The sequence below is a fragment of the Silurus meridionalis genome, chromosome 17, assembly GCF_014805685.1.
Source record: "Silurus meridionalis isolate SWU-2019-XX chromosome 17, ASM1480568v1, whole genome shotgun sequence".
NCBI classification, from domain to species: domain Eukaryota; kingdom Metazoa; phylum Chordata; class Actinopteri; order Siluriformes; family Siluridae; genus Silurus; species Silurus meridionalis.
Genome location: NC_060900.1, coordinates 23,794,930 through 23,822,584, shown reverse-complemented (window position 1 = coordinate 23,822,584; position 27,655 = coordinate 23,794,930). Strand labels below are relative to the sequence as shown.

General features: G+C 41.5%; 1 protein-coding gene across 4 annotated transcripts in view; it reads right to left on the bottom strand.

Annotated features, from left to right (window-relative positions):
* The window catches only part of cep350 (centrosomal protein 350), a 29,542-nt gene extending 5,782 nt beyond the window's left edge, over positions 1-23,760 (bottom strand). The window contains exons 1-35 of one of the 4 annotated variants that reach the window (XM_046870895.1): positions 23,617-23,760; positions 22,897-22,971; positions 21,723-21,794; positions 20,940-20,983; positions 20,746-20,842; positions 20,395-20,521; positions 19,911-20,314; positions 19,347-19,451; positions 19,084-19,194; positions 18,394-18,516; positions 17,631-18,265; positions 17,423-17,535; positions 16,552-17,261; positions 15,834-15,984; positions 15,613-15,722; positions 15,327-15,495; positions 15,023-15,195; positions 14,780-14,940; positions 14,588-14,698; positions 14,229-14,348; positions 13,485-13,564; positions 13,252-13,353; positions 12,764-12,858; positions 12,488-12,657; positions 11,811-12,001; positions 11,364-11,451; positions 11,009-11,155; positions 8,801-8,952; positions 7,164-7,327; positions 6,486-6,574; positions 5,067-5,157; positions 4,777-4,937; positions 3,336-3,463; positions 3,152-3,231; positions 998-2,685 (exon numbers count right to left, since the gene is read on the bottom strand). In XM_046870895.1, the coding sequence (XP_046726851.1) occupies positions 998-2,685; positions 3,152-3,231; positions 3,336-3,463; positions 4,777-4,937; positions 5,067-5,157; positions 6,486-6,574; positions 7,164-7,327; positions 8,801-8,952; positions 11,009-11,155; positions 11,364-11,451; positions 11,811-12,001; positions 12,488-12,657; positions 12,764-12,858; positions 13,252-13,353; positions 13,485-13,564; positions 14,229-14,348; positions 14,588-14,698; positions 14,780-14,940; positions 15,023-15,195; positions 15,327-15,495; positions 15,613-15,722; positions 15,834-15,984; positions 16,552-17,261; positions 17,423-17,535; positions 17,631-18,265; positions 18,394-18,516; positions 19,084-19,194; positions 19,347-19,451; positions 19,911-20,314; positions 20,395-20,521; positions 20,746-20,842; positions 20,940-20,983; positions 21,723-21,747 (6,915 nt within the window). In that variant the 5' untranslated portion in view covers positions 21,748-21,794; positions 22,897-22,971; positions 23,617-23,760. The remainder of the gene's footprint in view (positions 1-997; positions 2,686-3,151; positions 3,232-3,335; positions 3,464-4,776; positions 4,938-5,066; positions 5,158-6,485; positions 6,575-7,163; positions 7,328-8,800; positions 8,953-11,008; positions 11,156-11,363; positions 11,452-11,810; positions 12,002-12,487; positions 12,658-12,763; positions 12,859-13,251; positions 13,354-13,484; positions 13,565-14,228; positions 14,349-14,587; positions 14,699-14,779; positions 14,941-15,022; positions 15,196-15,326; positions 15,496-15,612; positions 15,723-15,833; positions 15,985-16,551; positions 17,262-17,422; positions 17,536-17,630; positions 18,266-18,393; positions 18,517-19,083; positions 19,195-19,346; positions 19,452-19,910; positions 20,315-20,394; positions 20,522-20,745; positions 20,843-20,939; positions 20,984-21,722; positions 21,795-22,896; positions 22,972-23,616) is intronic. The other 3 variants (XM_046870896.1, XM_046870898.1, XM_046870897.1) reach the window with 3 other exon arrangements.
* Positions 23,761-27,655: the final 3,895 nt, after the last annotated feature.

Sequence of the window (27,655 nt, the reverse complement as noted above, 5' to 3'; positions counted from 1 at the left end):
CAGCCTTTGAGCGGTCCTAATGGCAGACGACTTTGACGTCTGTACCAAATCTCCGGTGTTTTTGAGCATGTTAAGGCACACAAAGTGCATGCCAAGTGCTTAAATACGCCTGAAAATGAAAGTAAAGTTTGAGGCGTTGCCATGGGAACGGCGTTCGAGATATTAAAAATTCCTTCGCAATTTATTATCTACAATGTCTCAGCATCATGTTGACCACGTTTGGTGTCAATCGCATAAATATCCTGGGAGGAGTATTTAAAAGTTCACCACATGCAACTGTCAAAAAATCCACCTTTTGTGACTGACACACTTCCTGGCGCCTGTTGGTGGCGCTATGTCCGAGATTCACAATAGGCACATCGATGTGAACGGAATCCTTGGCAGAACATATACACAGCGTGTCATCTGAATAAGACATTTTTTTGCTTTAGTTATTAAACACTTCCTGTTCGAGATATCAAAAATCCCTTCGCAATTTAGCAAGTCCAATGTCTCGGCATCATGTTCGCCACGTTTGATGTCAATCGCATGAATTCCCTAGGAGGAGTATTTAAAAGTTCACTGCATGCACTTATAAAACAAACCAAAATGGCTGACTTCCTGTTGGGCGTAGCTCATAGTTTAGAGGGCGAAAGTTGTTCGGCTCGATGAGATCTATATGCGTACCAACTCTCGTACATGTGCGAACATAATTGCCCGATCTGTGCACGAATGTTTGGTTTTGAATTACAGGTGGCGCTACAGAGCCCCCCTGCCACGCCTTAATACCGGCCTTTGTCCGGCCCTAGTGACAAAGGACTCTGACGTGTGTGCCAAATTTCAAGAGTTTTCGAGTATGTTAAGGGACCCCAAATTGCCAATGTGTGTAAAAAAAAAAAAAAAATAAAAAAAATAATAAATTCTAAGGAAACCAATAGGGCTTCGCACCTCTGGTGCAGGCCATTCTGGCCTGCTCCTCGGTGCTCGGGCCCTAAAAACAAACGAAGTGAATACCCACCGATCGGTTGCAAAGCTCAGGAGAAGACACTTCTTCTTGGTCCTTGTCAAAGAAGCTGTGAAAGCTTTCTTTATAGCCCTTGTTGCTGGATGATGGTCTGATCTGGGACACACTGTTAACACAGAGTTCTTCATCCTCTTCGAGGAAGACAAGCTGATTAGCAGTCGAGATTTTCTCCTCCTTCGCTTTCTTGATCTGCTGAAACTGTTTCAGGGCATCGCTCATGAAGCGTTCCATCAGTGAATCAGCCAAACTCGTGAGGGATTTGCTATCTGATCCATCCACACGGTCCTGGCTTGTCTTCTCCGGAGAGACCTCTAAATGTTTCTGAAGGTCCTCTGTCAGTGTGGAAGTCTCACCATGTTTCAGCAGGTCCAGAATGTTTGGCGTTTGATCTTCCTCGACTTTTGAGACGTCTTTAAATTCCAGGACGACGTCTCCGAATCTCTCTGGCGAGACAGGACGATTTCCTCCATTAACGTTCTCGAAGATCTCAGCATCAGAAGCAGGGTCGATCTTCAATTCCTTTGTAACACAAGGGTTTGAATCAAGATCAAAATGTTTCTCGGATGGTTCTCTCACTGCAGAAGGTGGATCTGGATCAGTTTTTTTATCCTGAAACGTGCTTTCAGAATTGTTTGTCTTCTCCATTTCGTTCAAGCAATCATCAAATGAAGAATCTTCCTCTTCCGAGGTTCTGATGTGGCCTTCAAACGTTTCAAGAAGACAAGAGATCTTATCAGGAGGAGCAAATATCCCATGGTTCTCTTTGCACTGGAAGTAAACGACGCCATTGTAAGTTCCGTCGTTGCTTCCTTTAGCCACGTCCAGCTCCACTCCAGCCCAGAATCCGTCAGCAAAGCTTGTTCTTCCCTTGAATCTCAGAGTGCCTGGCTGAATGTTGCTCACCAGAACCCGGTCCCCGATGATGTAATCAGGCATCTCATCCTTCAGAGAAGTCGGAGGAACATCGTCATTGGCGCTTTCTTTTGTCTGCTTTGCTAGCAAGTCCAGATCCAACGGCTTTTCCTGCTCATAGATACCACTGATATTCCCAGATTTAACGCTTATATCCTCCTCTATCTCCTCCTCACCGCTGCTGAAGGAGAATCTGTAAGATTCCTCTTCTGTATCTTCGGAAGGTGGCGAGTGTTCTCTATTTTCCTCTTGAGCCACCGACTCAAAATCATCTTGGTAACTGTGGACCGATGGGGACGCAGTGGGTTTGTCTTCCGTGTCTTTCTTTCTCGTGGAAAAATCTGGAGTATAAGAGATTTCTACGGGTGAAGGAATCTCTAGAGGTTTCAGTTCTTCATGTTCTGGCTTCGTTACCAGCGAGCAGCTGGATTTGATATCTTCTGAATTGTTTGCAAACCTTTTCTCTTCATTACTGACATTCACAATGAGAACAGCGTCTGGTCCGTTCTTGGATAAATCCTCATTCAAGTCCTGGACTTTAAGCACTGGATACGAGTGTTCCGAATGAGACAAATTTGACCTTGGAGATACCAGCTCCTCGATAACCTCTGACCTTGGGCTGGAGGCTACGCTCTTGTTGGTGGAGGTGTCAGTTTCTAGCTTATGAGGGCTTTCGCGGGGGGTGTGCTCATCATGTTGGGGTTCAGTTGGACTCAGATGATCTGGGCTTCCCAAAACTGGGGTTGGAGTCACAGTTGGAGGATCTTCATCTGAACAATGAAAGATAGAAGGAAGTAATAAAGATGGATGCACATAAAGTTACATGTGTATGTGAGAGACAGAATCTCAGATTTTTTTTCTGAGTCAGGGGCAACTGCTGCTTTAAAAACTATAGATGAAAACGTTAAATGTATCCGGATCAGTGTAGACGTAGCTTTAGTTTTATAATAAATATTTTTACAAATACTTCATTTTATACTTTAGAAAACTAGGGCAATATTATGAAAACACATATTTTTCAATACTCCGTGTCCTCCGCCAATACTAATCCAGACCTGAAAATCACTCAAATCAAAATCAAGATTCATATATTACTATGGCAACTGATGCATTGTAATGCTGTTATTCACTGTCTCTGATTGGCTGGTGTACTTTAAATGATGTCATTCATTTGCAATCCTTTAAATTTGTCACTTATATTTTAGCCTTTATATCGAATTTGTATAGTTTACGAACCACTTAGTGCTGGAGATCTGGTGTGTATCCTGTCTGATTTTTCTGATTCGGTTCCAGTAAAACTCTTCTCAGTTTCAGATCTGTAAATAAGAGGAAGAGGAATGTTTAGGATCATCGAGTATTAAGATGGAAAAAGAAAGTATTGAGATGGAAAAAGATACCCGCACTAAAAACAGTATCTAACCTCTCTGGAGTAGAGGTTGTGGACTTGTGTGAGCCTGATGTTGGAGTTTTGATCTGAGGTATAGTTGAAGTGACGCTGTCTGCTTTACTCAGCTCGGCTTTGGTCTTCTGAATGAAGTCATTGTAAGACTGTAAAGATGGAGAACGGTTTCAGGGTTAGCTTTAGAACATGCTACTTATTAGTAGAGGTCGACCGATATGACTTTCTCTGGCTGATACCGATATTTAGAAATCAGAGCAGCCAATAGCCGATATACGATGCAGATTTATTTTGCCCGCTTTTCTTATTTTTTTCCTTTCATCACATAAAATCTAACAGTTAATAAATACAGTAACTTAAAATGTTCTCTCAATCTCTCTCCAGAATTATTCTCATTCTCTCTCCAGAATTATTCTCATTCTCCCTCCAAAATCATATTTAACAAATAAAATATATAAGGCTCGATTGAGATATGAATAATAAGAACTTAAACCCCACGACACACCAAGCTGATGGTCGATGGGCCGATTCTGCATGTTGAGCAGCGGCAGAGATTGTCGGCAAGAAAGAAAACTTATGAGTTAATGAGCTTACAAGAAAAAAAAAGGGGACATGCTTGTTGTCATTCTTGCAAAAAGTTATAGGAATCCGTTATTAATGATCACGGCAAGTGTAAACGCTGTTACCGTTATATATTCACAGTTCTAGCTTTTCCGGTTTCCATGTTTGGATGCTTAATACAGACTAGTGCCTCCTGCTGGTTTGGGAAAGTTACGTTTCTCACTCAAGCACAGATCGTACAAGCCAAGTTTCAGCCTGATCAATCGGTCGACCTCTACTGATTAGGGTTGCAAAGGGGCGTAAAGTTTCCAGTACATTTCTGAAAATTTTACAAGAGAACATCTGGGGAAGTCTGGAAATATTTCAAGTTAGAAACTTACCAGGAGTTAATGTAAACTTATTGAAATGTATGTACATTTATAGGAATTAATTAGAAATTTGGGGAAATGTATATAAACTGTATCATATAGAAACAATCATTTTGCAAACTGTCATGACATTTATGACTTAATTGTTACTATAATTTTGTGGCACAATAACTTACACAAAGCACAAGGAAGGAAACATTTTTGCCAGGATTTGTGCAGGATTTAAGAAATGATGTGTGATGTGTTATGGAGGAATGCAAAGTGCATGTGAGAGTGGATGCGATTGATGACTGTGCAGCGTAGAAATTCCACAGAAACTGAATTATATCTGGTTGTTTTAACCAAGATTATTCTGCAGGGTTATTATTTTCAACTAGAATTAAGTTCCCTGTTATAGGCTAACCTGCAATTCAGTAAATTCCCAGTTTATTCCCGTTAATTCCCATTCATTTACATAAATTATTTCCTGGAATTTTGCAACCCTAGTACAGTTAGAGCTGTTTGCATGTGTGCGTGTGTGCGTTCTTTCAAACCTCTAGCTGTTTAAGCAGGCTGGCCTCCTGAGCTTTCAGTCGCTCTTTGTGCCTCAGTCTCTGCTCCTTCTTCAGACGCTGCACTTCGGCTTTACGTCGACGAAGCTCTGCTCTAAGGGCCAGGACACGCCCCTCAATGTCACTCTGATCCGACGCCGCCTCTACAGCAGGAAAGGGTGAACATTAGTGAACAAATTTAGCTTTTTTGTGCTAGATGCAGTATTTAACAGTTAAAGTGTGTGTGTGTGTGTGTGTGTGTGTGTGTGTGTGTGTGTGTGTTTGCATCTGACCAGATGTAGGAGCTGATGAAGGTAGTTCTCGCTTTCTGGAGCTGCTGTGTGAGGCCACTTTACTGCTGGAACTCGCATGAACCAGAGGAAACTTTAACACACACATTAAATTGTTATTTATAAAAATCACTGGTCTTATACACTACAATGCATATACACTGTGTATAACTTTTCAACAGTTGAACAATGTACATATTGCATATTGTAAATTTCAACTGCCCTCATTCTCTACACATATTGTGCCTTAAATATATCTTGCACTAATATTTCACATTTATGTATGTGTAAAATAAAAAATTATAAATAATAATCTTTCGGCTTCTCCTTTCTTGCAGATACACTTCTATCACAAATCACTCCTTCTATCACTCTTCTCCAGCCTGCCTGCATACTTTTCTTCACTTCTCTAACACACTCTCGACCCCAGGTACGTAAACCCATCCACTTTCTCCACCTCTTCTCCCTGCAACTGCACCACTCCACTGCCCTCCCTCTTATTCACACACATTTACTCTATCTTACTCCTACTTACTTTTATCTCTTCTCTCCAGCGCGTACCTCCACCTCTCCAGGCTCTTCTCAACCTGCTCTCTACTCTCACCACAAATCACAATACCATCCGCAAACATCATAGTCCATGGAGACTCCTGTCTGACCTCGTCCGTCAGCCTGTCCATCACCAGTGCAAACAGGAAAGGGCTCAGAGCCGATCCTTGATGCAGTCCAACCTCCACCTTGAACCAGTCTGTTGTTCCTACTGCACACTTCACTGCTGTCACACTGTCCTCATACATGTCCTGCACCACCCTCACATAATTCTCTGACACACCTGACTTCCTCATACAATACCACAACTCCTCTCTCAGCACTCTTTCATACACTTTCTCTAAATCCACAAACACACAATGCAACTCCTTTTGACCTTCTCTATACTTCTCCATTAACATTTTCAAAGCAAATATTGTGTTCATGGTGCTCTTCCTCAGCATGAAACCATACTGGTGCTCACAAATTGCTACATATTTATCTACTTGACAATTTGCACAATTGCTACTTTTTGTACTTCCGATAGATGCTAAACTGCATTTTATTGCTGTGTACTTGTAGTTCGCAATGACAAAGTTTTGTCTGTCTGTCTACAAGTCCATTTGTTTGCATTTTTTGTTTTACTGTGTCCGACTTACAACATATCTGTCTCTATTTCCTGCATGAAAATCTGTCTATTTGCATCTCTCTTTTTTTTCCTGCCTTAAAATACATCTGTCTCTCTGCCTGAGACTCCATTGACCTGTCTGTCTGTCTGCTTTAGACAGCATGCATTTGTCCGTCTCTTTGGAAAAGTGTCCATTTGTTTACCTCTTTGCAAGTGTCATTACATAATATATATATGCACAGAAGTGCAGAGTGTGCGTGTCTTACCTCACGGCTGTGTGTGTTCTCACACTCCTGTACTGTGTGTATGCTGGAGACGGACAGTGCCGGAGACGAGTCGTTTTCACTGCGCACTTCTGGACATGCATTTAAAAAGAAAAGTGTAAATTAGTGCACCAGGAAAGATACAGACTTTCTTTTTTAACTACTCTGTCTAAGATACAGCCCAGACAAAGGGCCGCTGCCATGGTAACAAAAAAAAAACTAAGTAGTGTGCCAGAATAGTGCACTTCCTGTTTGCAAGGTAGTGCACATTTCAGGACTTAATAATACTGTGCTCTTTCCATTTGCCTATTTTTCTAAACAAGAAATACACTTTCTGTTTCTCTATACACCTCACATTTTCTCTCTACCTGTCTCCCTCTCATGTTTGTCCATCAATCAATATGTCTCATCTTCTCTCGCTCTCCCTCAATCCAACTGTCTCTTAGTGTCTCCTACTTATCAGTTTACCTCTGTTTACCTGTCTTCCTCATACAGTTGTCCATAAATCAATATCTCCCCTTCCACCCTTTATCTATCACTCCTTCCTCTGTTCATCTCTTCATCCTTGACTGTTCCTCTTTCTACCGGTCTGTCTCTTCCCAGATCTTTATCCCTCCATCCTTTTTCCCTACTTCACCAACTCTCTCTCTCCTCGTTACTATGACTCTCTGCGCCTCTCACCTTGTCCTGTCTTTCTCTCCTCCTGTCTGTTTCTCTGCTGATCGTGTTTCTGCTGTGTGTGCCGCTCTTCGAGTGCTTGACCCTCCGCCCTGTCTGTACGCCTCAGCTCCGCCTCCACCTGCTGACGCCAGTGGACCAATCGCAGTTCACGTTGCGTTAAAAATCTGAGAGAAAGAATGAAAAAGAAGAAGAGAAATGTTACAGAGAAAGACAAAAAGAGATACAGAGAGATGGAAAAAGAGAAAAAATTGTTAATAAGTGCCAATTAGATATTCTAAGCAATCCCACACACACACAGCAAAATCACACAATTCTCATCGGCGGCCTTTCACAGCACCAGAACGTGCACCTGCATTGCATCCTCATCTTTATCTTCATAAGACATAATGGAACTCACGTTACCATAATTTCTCAATTTTACTAATGAATAAACAAATTAAATTAATAAGAAAATTAAAAAAAAGGATGTGAACTACTTAAATGTGAACTATTTGTTAGACCCCTTTAAAATGTAATCTTCTAAAGAACATTCACTTTCTTGATATGTGGAATTGTAAGGATTTTTTCTTGAAGCAAACGCTAAAATATCCATATCGCGAAACGGCAGTGGCAGCTAATCCAAGCGTGCTCAAAATAAAATCAGAGTTTTACAATGCGCTACAAATGATATTTCAGCACGCTACAAATTGTATTTCTGGTACAGAGCGAATAGCCACAGTGACACTGCATAAACTTTTTTATACCCCAGGCATTTTTGTGTTTTCAAGTTTAAAAAAAAAAAACAAACACAAAAACTAAAGTGACACCTGTAGCCCGCCACTTAGTAAGTTTGTGATGGAACTCAGATTTTAACTATGTTCTGCATGTAAAAAGGATTGCATTTACTACACTTGTGCACCGAACTGAAAGCCCCGCAACAAAACGAATAAGTGTACCGTTACACCCCTTGCTTACTACTATTGTTATTATGCCCTGTACACACAGCATGCTCCATGGCAGAGTGCTGTACTGTACCTGACCAACTGACTGTAGATAACGAGGAAGTGAGGGAGACACACACGCAGAGAAGCCCAGTGCAGGGCACTAAACACGGAGAAGAGACACGGCACAGGAGTGCAGCTGCTAAAAAGTACACAAGACAACAAAGGCAAAAAAAATATGTATAGAAATAAAGCGGGAAGGGATGAATGGAAGATAAAAGCGTGAGAGAGAAAGAACATGACTTCCTGTAATGAAAGAATCTCAGACAATAGAAATAAGGCTATATCGTTTGGCAAGATTCAGTGAAAATAAAGAATAAAGACCACATCACCAAACACAACAGTTCTGCCAGGACACTAGTACACAACGGCATATGAATGAACACTTTAACAACTATATTACACAAATACACTCAAAATGTTCAAGTTATTAAAAAAAAATTACAATTATTTTTTTAAATAGTTTTATACATTGATCAGAAAAAGTTAACTGCAGTCGAGTTGATTCTGAATCGAAGTCACAATTCCCAGGTAACAAAATAAGATCAGAAAGACACACTCCTTCTACTGAGAGAATTGACTGAGAGACAACGTGTGTGCGGGTGTATGTGTGTGTGTGAGTGCGAGAGAGAGAGAGAGAGAGAGAGAGAGATTTACCTCTCATCAGTGTGATAGCTCATCTTCTTCAGTTTCTTCATTATGCTGCTGGTCTCACTTCCGGACACAGATAAAGGGGAGGGGCTACGAAACTCCACGCCTAACTCGGTGGGAGGGCCCATATCCTCACTCACACCTGACACGGGTGACTTCTAAAAGCACAGAACCGTTATAAAGTAAGATTAATAAGCAGACTCCCAGATAAGCAAACTTTGTAGTGAACAGAATGTGATTTAAAACGCACAGCTACAGTGAGGAAAATAAGTATTTGAACACCCTGCTATTTTGCAAGTTCTCCCACTTAGAAATCATGGAGGGGTCTGAAATTGTCATCGTAGGTGCATGTCCAATGTGAGAGACATAACCTAAAAAAAAAAAATCCAGAAATCACAACATATGATTTTTAAACTATTTATTTGTATGATACAGCTGCAAATAAGTATTTGAACACCTGTCTATCAGCTAGAATTCTGACCCTCAAAGACCTGTTAGTCTGCCTTTAAAATGTCCACCTCCACTACATTTATTATCCTAAATTAGATGCACCTGTTTGAGGTCGTTAGCTGCATAAAGACACCTGTCCACCCCATACAATCAGAAAGAATCCAACTACTAACATGGCCAAGACCAAAGAGCTGTCCAAAGACACTAGAGACAAAATTGTACACCTCCACAAGGCTGGAAAGAGCTACGGGGAAATTGCCAAGCAGCTTGGTGAAAAAAGGTCCACTGTTGGAGCAATCATTAAAAATGGAAGAAGCTAAACATGACTGTCAATCTCCTCGGACTGGGGCTCCATGCAAGATCTCACCTCGTGGGGTCTCAATGATCCTAAGGAAGGTGAGAAATCAGCCCAGAACTACACGGGAGGAGCTGGTCAATGACCTGAAAAGAGCTGGGACCACCGTTTCCAAGGTTACTGTTGGTAATACACTAAGACGTCATGGTTTGAAATCATGCATGGCACGGAAGGTTACCCTGCTTAAACCAGCACATGTCCAGCCACGTCTTAAGTTTGCCAATGACCATTTGGATGATCCAGAGGAGTCATGGGAGAAAGTCATGTGGTCAGATGAGACCAAAATAGAACTTTTGGGTCATAATTCCACTAAACGTGTTTGGAGGAAGAAGAATGATGAGTACCATCCCAAGAACACCATCCCTACTGTGAAGCATGGGGGTGGTAGCATCAGGCTTTGGGGGTGTTTTTCTGCACATGGGACAGGGCGACTGCACTGTATTAAGGAGAGGATGACCGGGGCCATGTATTGCAGATTTTGGGAACAACCTCCTTCCCTCAGTTAGAGCATTGAAGATGGGTCGAGGCTGGGTCTTCCAACATGACAATGACCCGAAGCACACAGCCAGGATAACCAAGGAGTGGCTCTGTAAGAAGCATATCAAGGTTCTGGTGTGGCCTAGCCAGTCTCCAGACCTAAACCCAATAGAGAATCTTTGGAGGGAGCTCAAACTCCGTGTTTCTCAGCGACAGGCCAGAAACCTGACTGATCTAGAGAAGATCTGTGTGGAGGTATGGGCCAAAATCCCTCCTGCAGTGTGTGCAAACCTGGTGAGAAACTACAGGAAACGTTTGACCTCTGTAATTGCAAACAAAGGCTACTGTACCAAATATTAACATTGACTTTCTCAGGTGTTCAAATACTTATTTGCAGCTGTATCATACAAATAAATAGTTAAAAATCATACATTGTGATTTCTGGATATTTTGTTTTTTTAGATTATGTCTCTCACAGTGGACATGCACCTACGAAGACAATTTCAGACCCCTCCATGATTTCTAGGTGGGAGAACTTGCAAAATAGCAGGGTGTTCAAATACTTATTTTCCTCACTGTATTTCAATCACACCATTGTGTGTGTAAGAGCCAGATTGAAGCTAATACAGCAATTTGAATAGACCTCAGAAAGTAATGTACGGTGTGTAGTAGAGGTCAACCGCTCATTTATATAATCCATAAATTATACATAAATCTAATATAGCACTTACCATGCAGAGCGCCACCTCACGTGTTACAACAAACAGTATGTAACATCAGTGATTTGCCTCTAGAGGCCGCTCTCAAAAAAGACTATGGACTGGAAGCCGGAAAAACTGTTGGCCCCAGCAATCAACTATCGGAGCCGATTAATCAGTAAAATCAATTAACTGGTCTACCTCTAGTGTGTAGAAAAATGTGTGGTTTGAGACCTGGTTTGTATCTTCAGCGTTCCTGAGTTTCTTCCTCAGTTTCAGTGTTGTGTGCTGGATCCTCGCGATCTCCTCTTGCTGTTTCAGTAAAAGTTTCCTCTCCCTCCGGGCTGCACGGTTTACCTCCTGCAGCCTTCTGATCTCTGCCTGCATTCAGACACACACACATACATAAATAAATATGCAACTTCCTGTTTCCTGTAACAGTAAAAGTGTTACTGCGTGTGTACTGATCACTATCACAGTATTACAGGTGAACCAAACATACTGGGATCCAGGTATAACTGGGCGTTACAGGTCTAACTAAGTGCACTGAGAGTGTAACAGGTTGTTGTAACAGGTTTTCTCCATTTACCTGCTCCTGCTGTAGTTTGAGCAGCAGGCCTCTCTGTTTCTTGCGAATCGGAGGCATTTTATCGTCCTCTCCTTTGTCACGAAGGCGCCTGTGGAAAGACAGCCAAAGAGTGAGACACTCAGACAAGAAGAGAATCTTTACGTGACATTACAAAATATAACATGCGGTTGAGGAATTAGAGAAGTGCAGTGTCAGGGATCACTGCTGCACCCACACCAAGTAAGTGGATTTGGGTGGAGCTCCAGGAAAAATGGGTGAAGAATGTCCAAGTTATTAATGAGGGTGGAGCTTCAGAAAAATTACATTTGTGGGCAGCGCGATACCCCTGCAGTGTATATCATGGGTATTTTTCAAACAGCAATATATAGTAATTGCAGATATATGGAGGGTAAAGTGCTCATTATTAATATTCATGATGCAATAGTAAATGTGGGAGGAGCTTCTTGCCTTTTTTGGAGCTCGAGCCAGTCAAGCTCAGCACGGGTTTTTTCCTTCAGTGCTCGGTGACGGAGACGCAACAGGGAGCTCTGGTGCTGAGAGCGGACTTCTTCTTCCTGCATGCACTGTTTCACCATCGCCATGGTGAACTCGCAGAAGCTGTACTGATCTGCTGAGAACACCGGGACACTGCCGTCCTTCTGGACATGAGACAGACATAAAGACAAAAATAAAGTTTTTATTAATAAATGTTTTACTCATATCTTATCAATAATTGATTGGCTTTGAGTCTCTAGTGCTTGCAAATTATTAACCCACCAATCATATGCATAAGTAAATGTTTTGATTTTAATTGCAATGAATTTGAAAAAAAGTCATAATAGTAATAATGCTCTTAAAAGGCTATGTATCTCTTAAAATGTAATGCTCGTGTGCGTGTGTGTGCATGGTACAAAACAAGATAAAACTAATCTAGCATTAAGAGGCAGAATGAATACATTTAAAATCATAATAAAAATCTACACAATAATACTGGTAAACACGCCGGCTGAAGGAATTCTCTGTTACAGACCGACCCGGCACTCCATTAAAGAACAAAAAAATTATGTGGACCGCAAAGAAAAAGGTTTGGGGGAACCACTGCATTACTGTATATGTGATGTGTGTGGGTATGTGTGTGAGATTACCTTGGTAAACAATTTTTCAGGGTGTGGTTCTTCGTCCGACTGCCGTTTCCTGTCCACGGTTCCCCTCCAGTGAGACTCGGATGGAAGCACGGAGCGGAACGACTTCTCCAACTCGTCTTCTGTCATAGACTCGTCAAACTTCAGAGAGTAATTGATTGATACACTCTCTGCTATTTGGACGGAAGAGTGAGAGATGAAATAGTGATCCTGGAGCCTAAGAACAACAGTCTTAATCTCACACTAATGCCATGTAAGGCATGACCTTGGACCTCTCACCTTTGTCGGTATGGAGGGAGTCGTCAGCAGCGGTGTTTACGTCCTCTTCCACTGAGCTGCTCCTGTCCACACTGCCTATGTTGTCCTGTCTCATGCTGGCAAAACACAGACAGGTTGTGTTTTAAACTCAGCCATTTTTGACCAATCTCAGTCTCATTTGTAGCGCATACAGCGAATTATATTTGGACCAGCGAAAGAATGAACTACAGCACCACAAAACCAAACAAACAAAAACATTCTTAAGTGCTGCGCAAGCATTTCAATGAGCATTAAAGGTAGTGCTACATGGTAAATGAAAAATTAAGACCTGTTTAAAATTACATAAAAGACCTAAAGTGAAAATTTTGTTGTTTTTTAATTTTAGACTTCTTCCTTTCTTTAGACCTCGTTTAAACCCTGATGTTGCAGTCAGGAAGATCCAGAAGCTCATGGACAGAAAATGGACAAATAAATAATGTAATGGGAGGAGTTCACTGTGCATGTGTTACCCGGCAGTGTGTATCCTAAAGGGCTCAGCCTCAGTCAGGCTGCTCTGTGGAGTGTCTGCTGATGGTGTTTTTGCTGCTGAGACTTCACTCCTGCTACTGACACTGAAACACACCACACACACAAGACGTACTGTTTATAGTAGATGTACTTATCTAATATGAATGAATGCTGTGATGTCACGGATATGACATCACTCATGCATAAACCAGTGAAGAAAGCTGTTTATGGATACCTGTCCATTTGTGGGTGTGTCTGCCTTACAGGTGTGACCGAGGGAACACTGGCAATCTGAGAACGAGTCAATTCGGTCATCTATAAAACATGCACGCACACACACACCGCAAATTTTAAAGGAAAACAGTATCACAATTCTGAAGAATGATTAGATAGTTTGATGTTATTTAGTGCATTGTTGTTGTGTTGTAATAAACTCCACTGTATTATTGTATAGTGGGTTGTGATTTATGGCACTGTATTCTGATTTACTATGTTGCATTGTGATATGTTGTGCTGTATTGTGATATACTGCAATATCTTGTGCTGTTTTTGTGTTAACAGCATGAACAGCAATATAAGCTACAGGAGCTCGTCTGTTGGATCGGACCACACCAGCCTTTGCTCCCCACGTGCATGACAATGTTGCTGGTTCACCACTGTTCCTTCCCTCTACCATTTTGGATAAATACTGACCACTGCAGACTGGGAACATCCCACAAGAGCTGCAGTTTTGGAGATGCTCTGACCCAGTCGTCAAGCCGTCACAATTTCACTCAAATCCTACGGCCCTCTGCCCTTTTTACTGCTACTAACATGTCAACTTTAAAGAATACATTTTCACTTGCTGCCTAATATATCCCACCCACTAACAGGTACCATGATGAAGAGTTAATCAGTGTTATTCACTTCACCGTTTATAATGTTATGACTGATGGGTGTGTTGTGATGTATTATGAAGCACTGCGATATATTGTACCACCTCTCTGAGGTGTTGTGCCGTCTCTGTGTGTTGGTGGATCATCTTGTTGCTGCTCTCTTGTAGCTCCATGAGAGCCTTCTGATGGGACTGAACCAGATTTACACACAGCTCCGCATGGGTCTGGATTACACACAACACACACACAAGTTTTATACCCCACAGATTTAGATCTATATATAAATATAATAAATTGTAAAAAAAAAATAATAATTGTATTGATTATTTATAATTGATAACAGTGAACATAATAAATAATGTATAAAACAAACAAAAACAAAAATAACGTTAAAGTTAACGAAATATTGAACGTTATACATCAGTATGAGTGTGTGTGTGTGTGCGCGTGTGTGTGCGTGTACCTGTGCTGCTCTCTCTCTGCTCTCCTGGACATGTCTCTGAGTCTCCAGTGCTTCCTGTTCTGCTTTCAGCTTCAGAAGCTGCAGCTCTCGTTCCTGCCTCTGCTGCTGAGCCTGTACAGGTCAAAGGTCAAGTGTCATAGACCAGCCTCTTTTAAACACACACACAGCAGGGATTCAAAACCCAAATCAGACCTTGATGATCTGAGCGAGTGAGACGCTCTCCTGCTGAGCAAGCGAGACGGCTCTGACTCGCTCTACGTCGCTCAGCTGTCTTACGGACTCCTCGACCGCATCCAGGAAGTTCAGCTCTGCGTTTAGACGCTGCTGCAGTACCGCAGGGGCAAAAAGTAGATCTGAAACACACACCAATTTTCATGAATAAGTTTATACTTTGTACTGTAATAAAATTAACAAACTAGCATAAACTCTCTGTACCTGTGGTGCTGTGGGTGGGCCCAGGGGCAGGTCCTGTGTTTGAGGTTGGCCCAGGGGCCATTCCAGTTCTTGGGGTGGAGTCTCTGGCAGACAAAGGACTGGATAAGGTAGAGCAGGAGATTCTGGGAGAGTCAGAAGGGCTTCTAGGAAACAGTTGGATCTCTGACACCATGCTGCTTAAACACAGAGAAACACACACACAAATTAAACATAACTCTACCACGAAACTCTCCACCAGCTTCACTCCTTCCAGTCTGAACAAATTTTATAGTAAACACACACAATTTTTAAAGCCCATTCTGACCTGTGGGTGGAGTGTACCGAGGTGCCCCCTGGTGTGCCGTTTTCGTCTGCACACTTGTGAGAGCTTTGAGGTGAGTTGCTCTTTCTGCCATTGCTACTCTGATGCTCTGAGGTGAACGCCGCACTTCTCTGTCCGTCCACTAGGGTGCGCTCCAAACTCTTCTCTGAACCTAAAAGACAGTAAAAGAAAAAAGCATGAAAAAACGGAAACAGACAGAGTTACAGCGTGAGTGTACGTGTGTGTGTGTGAGAGCGAGCGAGAGAGAGTGTGTGTAGATGTGTCTAACCTCTCTTGCTATGCGTGGAAGAAGGTGAAGACAAAGGGGTGGAAGTGGAAGAGTGAGGAAATCTCTCTCTCTCTTTCTTCTCGTCCACCGCTGCAGAGCTCTGGCCGTTACTGCACAGATAAGTTGTGTATAAATGAAGATGTGTCCCAAATCATCACTTTATAGGCCAGTCTTTGGGTGTGTCCCAAACTACACACACTAACAAACTAAACCCCACCCACCTCATGCCATTAGGTGTTCTCTTTGATGCTGAATGGCTGCTGCTGCGGGAGGAAACAAAGTCGTCTTCATAGACTACGCTGTTCCCCACACTGTGAGCGGATGGAGAGGAATGAAGAGGAGGAGGAGATCTCTCTACGTCTGTCTCCGTCACTACACACAAACACACAGGTAAGATCAGGAAGAGTGGCTACCTGAGCTGAGTGACGTGTAGGGTTGCAAAATTCCATACATTTTTTAGGTCAGAAACTTTCCTTGGGAATTAATGAGAATTAATGGGAATAAACTGGGAATTTATACAAATTCCAAGTTAGCCAATAACAAGGAACTTAAATGTAGTTGAAAAAAATTAATATCTTGCTTAAAACAACCAGATTTAATGCAATTTCAGTTGAATTTAAATCCTGCACACAAAATAACGTCAACAAATGTCCATCTTGACAAGTATTCACTTAAGTTACATAAAATGTTAAATAATATTTAAAACTTCCTTGTGCTGTGTATAAGCTTTTGTGTAACAAAATTATACTAACAATGAAGTCTGGAGCCAGTGTGAAAACTTTATGGAAATTTATGGGAATTAATTGGAAATTTGTTAAAAAAAAAAGTTTTCAACTTGGAATATTTTCAAAATTCCAAAAGGTTTGCATGGAAAGTTTACGGAAATTGTCTGCCCTATTTCAACCCTAGTGATGAGTACAATATGTAAATTAACTTTACCGCTGCTGTATTTGTTGATGTTTTTAGCAAATATGTTGATGACGCTGTGAGGGCTGCCCTTATTTAGCTCCTCCCATGGCGGATGTGAAGTCACCACAGGTCTATATGGGGTGTGAAGCTCCGCCTCTTTGCGGAACGACGTGATGCGGTCATGGGCATGGAGTTCGTCATGGTAATCGGCGGGATCGGAAAAACTAGCGTCACTCAGCATGCCCTCACTGATGGAGCCTCCGCTTAAGTCATGCTTCTCTTCCTGCACGGTGAGTGAAAGCCTGCGATCGGCAGGGAGCGAGCGTGGCTGAACTTTCTCAGCCCAGCCCTCATGGCCGATGAAGCTATAGAGGTTTCCAATGCCGGGAAGATCGCTCATGTCGTGGTGGCTCCTCGAGCATGAATCGGGTCTCTCTCTCTCTGGTGGGCTCGGCGGTTTGGCCTGAAAAGCGCAGCCGATCAGATCGTCGTTGTCACTGTAGGTGACGAGCTTCCGTGCTTCCGTTTCGATTCGGTTGGACAGAGAAGCGGCGCATGCCTTCAGGGCTTCCACGCGGTTCATCCTGCTTGCGGTGTGTGTATCCGCAGGGACTGTCCTCACCTGGTGTGTGTCTACAGTTTGTGTATCTCGCAGGTGTGTAGTAGGGTTAACACACACTGGCTCCATACTAAGCAGATGGGAAAAGAATTGACCAGGAGGGGGCACAGCCAAATCAGACCTACACACACACACACACACACACACACACACACACACACACACACACACAGTTATTACAGCTTTCTTACTCATGTTTGTAACAGCATTACTATGTTTCTGCTCTGGATACAGGCATCTGCCAAAATGCCATAAATGTAAAGGTAAATGTGTGTGTGTTACCTGCATAATGGGGACGGTGTGTGTTCTGAGAGCTCACTGGTGGAAGGACTGAGCGGTTCCAGTCTCTTGTTCTCCTTGTCTGATTCTCCAGACGGCTGATACGCAGGCCGTGTCTACAACACAACCCCAACATATAAAACTTATATACACACACATTATGTAATACAAATCATCAACTAACACTGTGTATGTGAGCGTTTGTGTATACCCTCTGGAGTGTGTGTTCCATGAGCATCTTAGTGTAGGTCTCTTGCAAACATGGGTTTATGAGATTAGGGGGTGGGGCTTGTGGCTTCGAACCCTCTCGCTGTTTCTTGTACAGCTCCTGCAGTCTCTGACTCCGCCTCTCTTGCTCCTCCCTCTGACTTCGCCTCTCTTCCGCCTGCTTCCTCTTTCTCTCCTCCTGCTGTTTTGCGATGTAGCACCGCACTGCTTCTGCGTCATAATGCCGTTTCCGTGGCAGCGCCCTGTCCTCGCTCTCTGGGGGTGGCTTTGAGGGGCTTTGTCCAGCCCTCTTTCTTCCGGCTCGTCCCAAGTCGTGCAACCCTGCGCCGTCTTCCAGATGCAGATCGTCCAAGATACCACGAATGTCTGCAGGGAGCAGGTCGAGGCTGGAGGAAACAGTGATGGCACCCCCTAGTGGCCTGGACATCTGAGTTACTGTTGTTCCTCGCTCTCTGTTGCCCCCTGGTGACCTGGAGGATTGATTTGGGAGTTGTTCTTTGCCCCTGGCACCTCCTGCCGCTCTGGAGGGCTGAGTGAGAGTAGGTCTTTCTGTGCTGTTTGGTCTCTTTTGGCGGCTCGACTCTGGCCGAGGAACAGAAGCAGAGCGAGATGTGGGACCTACAAGAAAGGGGGGAAAAAAAAGCAAGAGCGAGAGAAAGATAATTTTTTTTTCTGGAATAATCCTTTTTCTGGCTAATTTAACTTTTAATCTAATTTAACGCTAGCCCAGCTGGTCTTATTCACACCTGTTCTGTACTGACCTGCCCGTCTCTCTCTCTCTTCTGACTGTGCACGAGGTCCCCGTGGCAAAGGCCCCAGCATCATCTTCACCAGTTTCTGGCCATCTCGCCATGACGACGCGCTGATAGCTACAGAGATGGAAGAGGGTGGAGATACTGATGAGATCTTTGTTTTCCTTATTCCTTATTTATTTATTTATACACCTAATCCCCTGAATAAGTATTCTTAAGTCATCACATCTGCCATTCCATCCTGAAACATGAGTCTCACAATTTACTAGCTATCTTGCTTAAATAGAATTTTTTCTGACTAGCATAAGCACTGTTCTAACGTGTATAACGTCAGGGTAACGTTTGCCTAATGCTCACCAATATCTGTTTATCACTTGTCTTCCTACTAGTGTAATGGTGGTTAAATCCTAGAACTTGTAAAACATTTTTTTAATGTTATAGCTAATTTTCCCAAAAGCTACTTTTCCTATTTAAATGTATGCTAATACAATTCATAATTTATTGCTAGTCTATCCAAGGGTTAGATTTAAATAAGTGAATAATTCCAGTATGGATGATGAGAATAATAATGATGATGATGTTCATGCTAATTAACTGCTAATCATGCCGGTGTATCCTCATTGCTGGTGACAATCATAGTTTGACCTTAAATCAGGTTAATCCTACTATAATTCTTTATCAGACCTGGTTTAGATTCAGGAACAGACGCAGAGCGGTGAATCTTCCTCACAGGTTTGACCGGTTTCCTTTCCTGCTGCTGCTTCTCTTTCGCCGCGGTTTTGTATTTTGCTCGCTCTGAGAAGGGGGTAAATTATATATTAAAAATACTACCACAAAAATCATAAAGGTTTAAAGCTTGTGATTAGTATATGCATTTCTGCCAATATACTGTATGTTAATAAAAAAAAATATATAAAAAAAAAACGTGTGCGCGCGTATATGTATACCTGTGAGTTTGTCTGTATGATCTTTAGAAATCTCAAGGTTAAAGTGAAGATTTCCCCACGCTCTGGGATCTGTAGAGCGGCTCTTCACCTCGCCGTTGTTAAACCCTGCAAAAAAAATAAAATACACATCACATCTTATTATTCAAAAGGTTTATATAATTATTTTATTAAATATATCTTCAATGTAACACATATTAGACACATAAAAATATTTGAAAATAAAATCAAACTGACCCTACATGTTTTCTAGTATCTGTAAAAAGTATCTGCAGTTCCAGTTCTGAACACTAGATGTGGATATATTTTGAATCACCAATTATCAGCATAGCTATTAAATCTTTCTTTTTTATTTCACATTAACTTCTGTTCATCTCCCTCTTCTCTGTATTTGATAGTAATCCCAGAATTGTTGCTCTAGCAAATGGGATGTTTTAGGCCTATCCAGAAGTGAAAAAAGATGAACATTATAAAGCGTATATGTCTAAGGTGCACCACTGGGTCGTTACTTTAACAATCGTTAGCAAAACTAAAGGAAAAATACATTTTACTCCTGCACGTGTGTACCTTTATAATTCGGTGCAGGCGGGGCGGCTGCCACTTTGCGCACTTTAGCAACATGCTGGTGGGTGGAGTTCCCCTGCCCCGCCCCCAATGCTCTTTCACCCTGATGGCCTGCTGCCTCCTCCAGCTGCTCCCTCTGCCTCCTGATCCTCTCCTTTAACTTCTCCAGCTTCTCATCCGTCTGACGCTGACGTAGCTTTTCCAGCCGTGCTGACCCAGGACTGAGCTCTGAACCCCCGGGTGTAACCTCTGACCTCTGGCGTGCCGGAGGGTCATTGAGGACACGTATGGTGGTGGCGTCCAGTGCAGAGGAACGAGTGCTGTCTGCATCAGCTGAATGGAGGGGACGACAGTCTCGCTCGTACACCAGGCGACTCAAGGATGCATCGGGGGGCAAGGAGGGAGGTCTGGAGAGCACACACACACCCACACTTATAAAAGGTCTCACATTTGCACAATAAAATGAAGTCGAAGGTGTGAGGTGTACCTGTGTGATGTGTCTGTGTTGTCCTGCGTGCTAGCCCTGAGCGGGCTCCGAGAGCTCTTCTCTGGGCTGCGCCGACTCTGTGGGCGGGGCTTAACCTCCACATCATCCCCCTCTGAGCTCCGCCTACCTTTATAAAAGATTTAACACATTAACATTTACGCTAAACACCTATAAAGAGCGAGCCACAGCTACTGCAACCACAGTAAAACTTTCTGCCCAAAAAGAGCTCGTTAGAAATACAAACCAAAAATGATTAAGCAAACAGCCACATAAGCAGCTGCTCATCAGGATAAATGACTATGATCTATATTCTAAATGTAGGCCGTGTTAAGTCAGGCTTGTGTGTGATACCTCTGCGTTTGTGTCTGTGTGTCTTCTCCATGTTCAGCGAGGTGATGACAACTCCTGAACCGACCGCCGCCTCCAAATGATTCTCAATGTGACGCAGCTGAAACACAGACACAAATACCTCAATTAAACACACACACACACACACACACACACACACACACACACACACACCAGTGTATTTAAAAAACACTTACAGCTGCTTTGCTCTGGTTCAGATTCCTCCATGCAGAAGACAGCTCTGTAAACACAAACATAAATGGGTAGTCAGAGTTGTAAGTGTGTGTTGCTGTGTGAGTTACTATTACTACACTGTTTTGTGTGCTTTTACTGCTCATTCACCACAAAAATGTATTACCAGGTATTTTTTATTATTACCTACAGAGCAGCACATCTCACTTTCTCCACTTAGTTACATTCAATGGCTATAATGAAAGTGACTGTTGCGTCACTGTTGTTATAGCATCTTTATTCTCGCTCTTTAACTTAGACAAAAAAAAGCATAAAAATCATGCACAAGATGTTGCAAATCACAAACCAGAATATCTCACACACACACACACACACACACACACACACACACACACACACACACACACACAGTGGCTAAAGACACAGAAACCACAAACAAAAAAATTCACCAATAGAAAACTGACCACAGGTTCAGCTCCTTCCGGGCACCTGCTCATTCCAGAAGGCTTCACGTGTGTGTGTACGTACAAAGTAAATGTCTGTGTGTGTGTGTGTGTGTGTGCATGTGTGTTAGATAGATAGATTAGATAGATAGATACACATCAAAACTCATTGCCATTATTTTGCATTTACATTACAGTGGTGTAAATCTTCACCCGTTTGCTCCACCCCTTACTTGCTTCGAATCATAGCATGCCGTCATCTAAAGTCTAACCTGCTGATATATTCAGAGCCACTCCACTGCTTTGTGTACCACACATTACTTATCTTAGCCAATCAGAACTCACCGTACTCTGCTTGATGTGGTTCCATCGCTGGAGGTTTCTCTCCTCCTGGTTCCACAACAATACTCCTCCCCCCTGCACAGAGGAACCAGGAAAAGGCAGTGAGAAAAACAGAGAAAGTAAGTGTCCAAATCCATGTGTACAACCTATTCACTACTTAGGGACATTTAATAGATGCTTGAGTGCGCTTTCAACTTTAAATCCCAAAATAGTGTTTCTGGATATGTGGTGGTCAGAAAGTCAGAAACAAAAAAAAAAGCAAACACATGTTATAGTACCTGCAATGAAATATGCTCTACATATAAAAAAAACTTTTTGTGGCGTTCGAAACATTGCAATATAGTCCTTATTATGCAAGTGATTCTCAGCAGGAAGAAACTGAGCTATAAAGAAGCTGAGCTCATGTTTCAGATGCTGCACATTCCAGCAACGTCTTACACACACAAACACAGGTCCATCAAAGGACTCTGAGAAAACACACACCTTGCACATTTACCTTAAACCTAATCAACCAATATATTTTAATGAAACTTCCAGGCCACTGATTTGGCCGCCATATGACCACCACTTTACTTGATCTCCTCGAGCGGCTTGATGAAGTGATTTCTGTTTCAGCATGACTGACATTGGTAAATGGGGTGTGGCCTAGAATAGCAGGCGGAGTTATAAACAATAAAAGTGATTCACCTCCAGAGAATGTCCAGATTGCTATCATATAGATAGTCTGCTGTGACAACAACTGAAAACTCAACAAAAGTCACTCAGTCATAACATGCTTGGGTCTAATTTTGTGTTGTTTTGTTTTTTTTTTTTTTGCATTTCTCTCTGTTTGTATTATTAGATATTATTCTGAACCCCTATTTAATATTATTCTGAACCCAAGGCAGGATGTGTTTTCGACTAACTAACCCTACATATTATACACTTATCCCTTCTGATGTTGGTACAGATGTAGGAAAATAGGTTTCTGTTTTTTCTTTCGGATAATAACACTTCAGAAAACTTCGCTCTTTTCAATAGTCTCCCACAAGCTTTTCACTTTTCATGGTTTAATCGATCACAATTTCTACATGCATGCAACAATTCAGAGATATAAGCTTTCATTAATCTTTATGAGGAGTTGTTTAGACAAGGATTTTACACTCTAAACATTTCAAAACATGTGAAATGTACTCACCTTATAGAAGCTTTTCTCACAAAATCATGTCTTCCTAACCTCCAGCTCAGGCCAGGCATCAGAAACAGATCCTGACTGTCCAAAAACAAGGTGAACAAACATCCAAATATAGTCACTACTGTTAATTAGTTTGATTACTAACATAACTACTAACACCTCTATGTTTAACACATCTACATTTACCATACAACAGATAATAATAAAATTGATCATCGTTTGCAGTTTCAGAGTATATATATATATATATATATATATATATATATATATATATATATATATATATATATATATATACACACACACACATCAGTTTCAACCTTAATCAGCCGCTTGTGTTTACAGACTTGTCACTAACAGATCTGGATACGGCGCATGCGCGGAAACGGCGAAAACCGGTCCCTGAGTAAAACTAATGCGCATGCGCAGTCGCTCTGACGTTACTGGGCAGCGACGGCTAATTTAAAACTTACTTAACACACCGCTAATTAGCTACTTCCCAAAGCCCATTCAAAAGACTTAAGTTTTACGCTCAAAAAGAAACAATGCACAATTAACATCTCAAACGTTTAAATAGTATAACTCCTTACTTATCCAACTAGCTAGCCAAACGGCTAACTAACCTACTTCACGATAGCGGTAATTAGCAAACAAACATTTCTCCTGTTATCCTGATCAGTCCTATCTTTTAGGAAAAGTCTTTCGGTTTTGGGGTTCTCTTACCAGAAGCGTTTATTGTGCTCGAATTACGCTGTTTGGCGTATATTTCCCGGTTTTAATGAAAGGTTAGAAGCGCTGTTAGCTGAAGCGCCGCCATTATCCAAACAACTATTGCAGGAAGTTTGTGACGTTCTCGCGAGAGTTGCCGGTTCAGTTCTGATCTCGCGTGATTTCACGAATGGTGTTAAATAATCCATACTAGTCGTTGTACTGAAAATATTAACATCAGACATCTTATTTTTTGTATTATTATTTCTTAATAAGAGTCAAATAATGACCTCAGACCTTAAAATATTTCACAATTCAAATTTGATGCCTTAATTTGGTTTATAACACTGGAGTTTGAGTTAAGAGTCAGTGGGATGCTGGAAAACTGCTCTCAGGTGGTTCATTACAGAAAACTATGAATGAAAAAATGCAAATAAATGGGTGAGAGAATGTAAATTAAACAAAGGAGAAATTAAGAATTCCTTAGAGCAAAATGCATTAAAAGACATATAATCTATAATATGTATAATATAATTATAATTCTATAATTTATTTACAGTTTATTTTTCCTCTTGTTCATACTTTCTGCTCTTTTTGTCTTAGCCAGACATCGTATCAAATCAAATCAAATCAAATCAAATTTTATTTGTCACATACACATACATACAGAGTACGACATGCGGTGAAATGCTTTGTACGACTGTCCGGCATAAGGGAATAGGATGGGGGAAAAATAAAACAAGGGAAAAAAGAAGGCAGATAAATAAAAACTTTTATTCAGATAAATAAAAATTCTATTCTCTTGAGATAAATAAAAAAATATTTTATTCTGTTCTTATAGTCAAATAATGACTTAAATTATTTCACTTTTCAAGCATGATGGCCCCATTTTACTTCTCACACTGGAGCCATGAAAAACCATCTGAACCAGTTACTTTAAATACTAAACTGTAGCTTCGAAATGTTTTGCATCACTTTAAGAGCACTTTAAACCTATTAAAAGGTAGTGGTTTAAACCTAGTGGTTTAATATTTACGTTTCAAAATCTTTTGAATCCCAACATGCTCTTTATGTGCTGCAGAAGAACGCAAAAGACGAAGACAATAAAGTCAATTTAAAACAATAAGGTGCAAACAATAAAAGAATAATAAAAATAAATTAATAAATAAATAAATATACCCTGGAAGGGTCATTATTTTTCATATTTACATGAGGGCATGAGATGTAGGAGTCCATGCAGTTAAAAAAACAAAAAAACAATAAATAAAACATTACTAAAATATTAATGAATAGTTAAGCTTTAAATAAAAATATATTTAATTTAAGTGAAGAGTTTATTTGGAACGACTCTGTCTATTAAAATAACTCTGCTAGTAATTAATTGAGAGCTTCACCAGTGTTTCTGCATTACAAATAAAAACAGTCCTAATCTTGAAAAATTTTCATTTTCTGTTACACTGTAAATCTCCATCCAGCTGCCAGGAACACAATGAAATCGCTCGATGACTCAAACTGTCACATCACCATCTGAATAAAACATTTGAACAAAACATTTTGTGCATGAGATTTTTTTTTCCTTTTTCCACAACGACTGAATGTGATGAATAACACAAAAACCTATTACCAAAGGTCTTGATACAGAGCTTTTGTTCACTGTATAAATCAGTTACTACAAATTAAATAGTAAATGTAATACAGGATTGATACAGCATTCTCTACATTTACATCATGAAAGCAAAAGGGCATTTAGTGAGCTTATGGTTTACAGATACTCCTGTATTCTGAAAAGAAAAGAAAAGAGAAAAAAAGAAAAGAAAAGAAAAGGAAAGAAAAGAAAAACTAAATAAAGGAATGTTAATTAATTTTTTTTAATCTGTAAAATAGCTTATATAAATAGATGTTTTACACTTTGACTATTTTTTTTGGCATTTTTTAATTAGTATTGCAAATCAATATTTTGTTTTCTGCTAAAGGTTTCTGCACTTCTGTCTCTTAGTGTGGTAACTGTGCAGGTGTCTACCCAAACTGGCACTCAAAAGGGGACAGCTCAAGGGCCAAGGAGTGCAGAGTGTTATGGAGGAATGAGGATGACACTGATGGGTTGTTTGCTGCCGTGCACCTAAGGGTTTTCTCCAGATCCTGGTTTAACCTTTATATTTGGCTTTGACTCTGTCTGGAAACCAGAAGATAAACTCAACATTGTTCACATCAGTTGACAGAATGCATGACAAAATTCGGAGAACTGCAGGCCACAATGTTCCGTGGTACAACAAAAGCATGGTTAATCACAAATTTGTCTGTTTTATTTACAGTGGAAAACTTGGGCAGAGAAATCAATCAACGTGGCCTGAAAAATGTTTATGCTGTTGATTTTACTTTAGGATGGTGAGATCCTGTGATAAAATCGGCGTTTATGTTGATATAGGATGGAAGAAAATAGAGCAACTGCTGGTCCAATACACCACTGCCCACTACACCCCTACAGCAACTCTTAAATATCTCCACTACACCTCTACACCACCACTCCCAGTACATCGCTACAGCACTATTACACCACCCCCAACACTCCCACTACACTAACCCCATTACACCACCTCTCTACGCCACTATGCCACTATACCAGTCCCCACTACATTCCCACTGCAGCACTACACTACCCACCACCAGCCCTTCAACACCACCTCTACACCCCCACTCCCACAGCACTCTACACTACTACATTACCCTCCACTACAACGCTACAGCACCACTATGCCACCCCACTACACTTTTAAAGCACCTCTACACCACCTCCTCTACACCCTTACACCACCACTACACCACCCCATAATACCACTACATGCCTGCTAACTACACCTCTACAGCACCACTTTAACACTCCAACAGCACCACTACAACACACCCACTACACTTCTAAAGTACCACTACATCACCTTCTCTACACCCTTCAGCACCACTACACCAGCCCACTACATCACCCCCAAACAGCACCACTACAACACCCCACTACACTTTTAAAGCACCTCTACTCCACCAACACACCATCCTTTAATTCCAATACACTACTGCCAACTACACCTCTACAGCACTACTACAACACCCCTACAGCACTACTACAACACCCCACTACACTTCTAAATTAGCACTACAGCAGCCTCTCTACACCCTTATAGCACTACTACACCACCCCACAGCACCACTACACCACCCTTACGACATTTCTACACCTTCACAGCACCACTACACTTCCACAGGATCACTACACCACCCCATAACACCACTAAGCTACCTCCAGTACAACCCCACAGCACCACTACATCCCACTACACCACCCCACAGCACCACTACACTACCCACAGCACCCCTTTAACACCCCACTACACCTCTACACCCTCACTACACCACTCCCACAGCATCACTACACCAACTATTACCCCACTACACTACCCCACAAAACTCCACAGCACAACTACACCATTCCATTACCCCACAACATCCCGACAACACCCCTACACCTGACACACCACTCCGTTACCTCACTACACCCGACAACACCACTACACCCAACAGCACCACTACACCCCCACCCCACTACACTACAACACATATAAGTTCATTAACCAATGTTACATTAGGACAATAGATCACATTCATTTTATATGACTGTGAAGGGTTTTTGAATAGATATTTCCTAAACATCATTTCTGTAATACGTTTTTTACAGTTTGTGAGGCTGTTCCAATATTTACTTTGGCAAAATTCTGTAATATACATATGTAAATAAAAATGTACGGGATATTTTGAATGACAAAACAATCCTTGTGATTTAGGGTTCGTAAACATTGTGATGTTTAATATTTCATGTTCCACCGAGTTGAATGATTAATATTGGGCTCTGTGTCGCCCCCTGCTGTTACAGACACTGTGTGTGTGTGTGTGTGTGTGTGTGTGTGTGTGTGTGTGTGTGTGTGTGTGTGTGTGTGTGTGTATGTGAGCAACAGTGAGAGAGAGAGTGAGAGTGTAAGAGGGTCGGAGAGAAGCAGTTCATTTAACC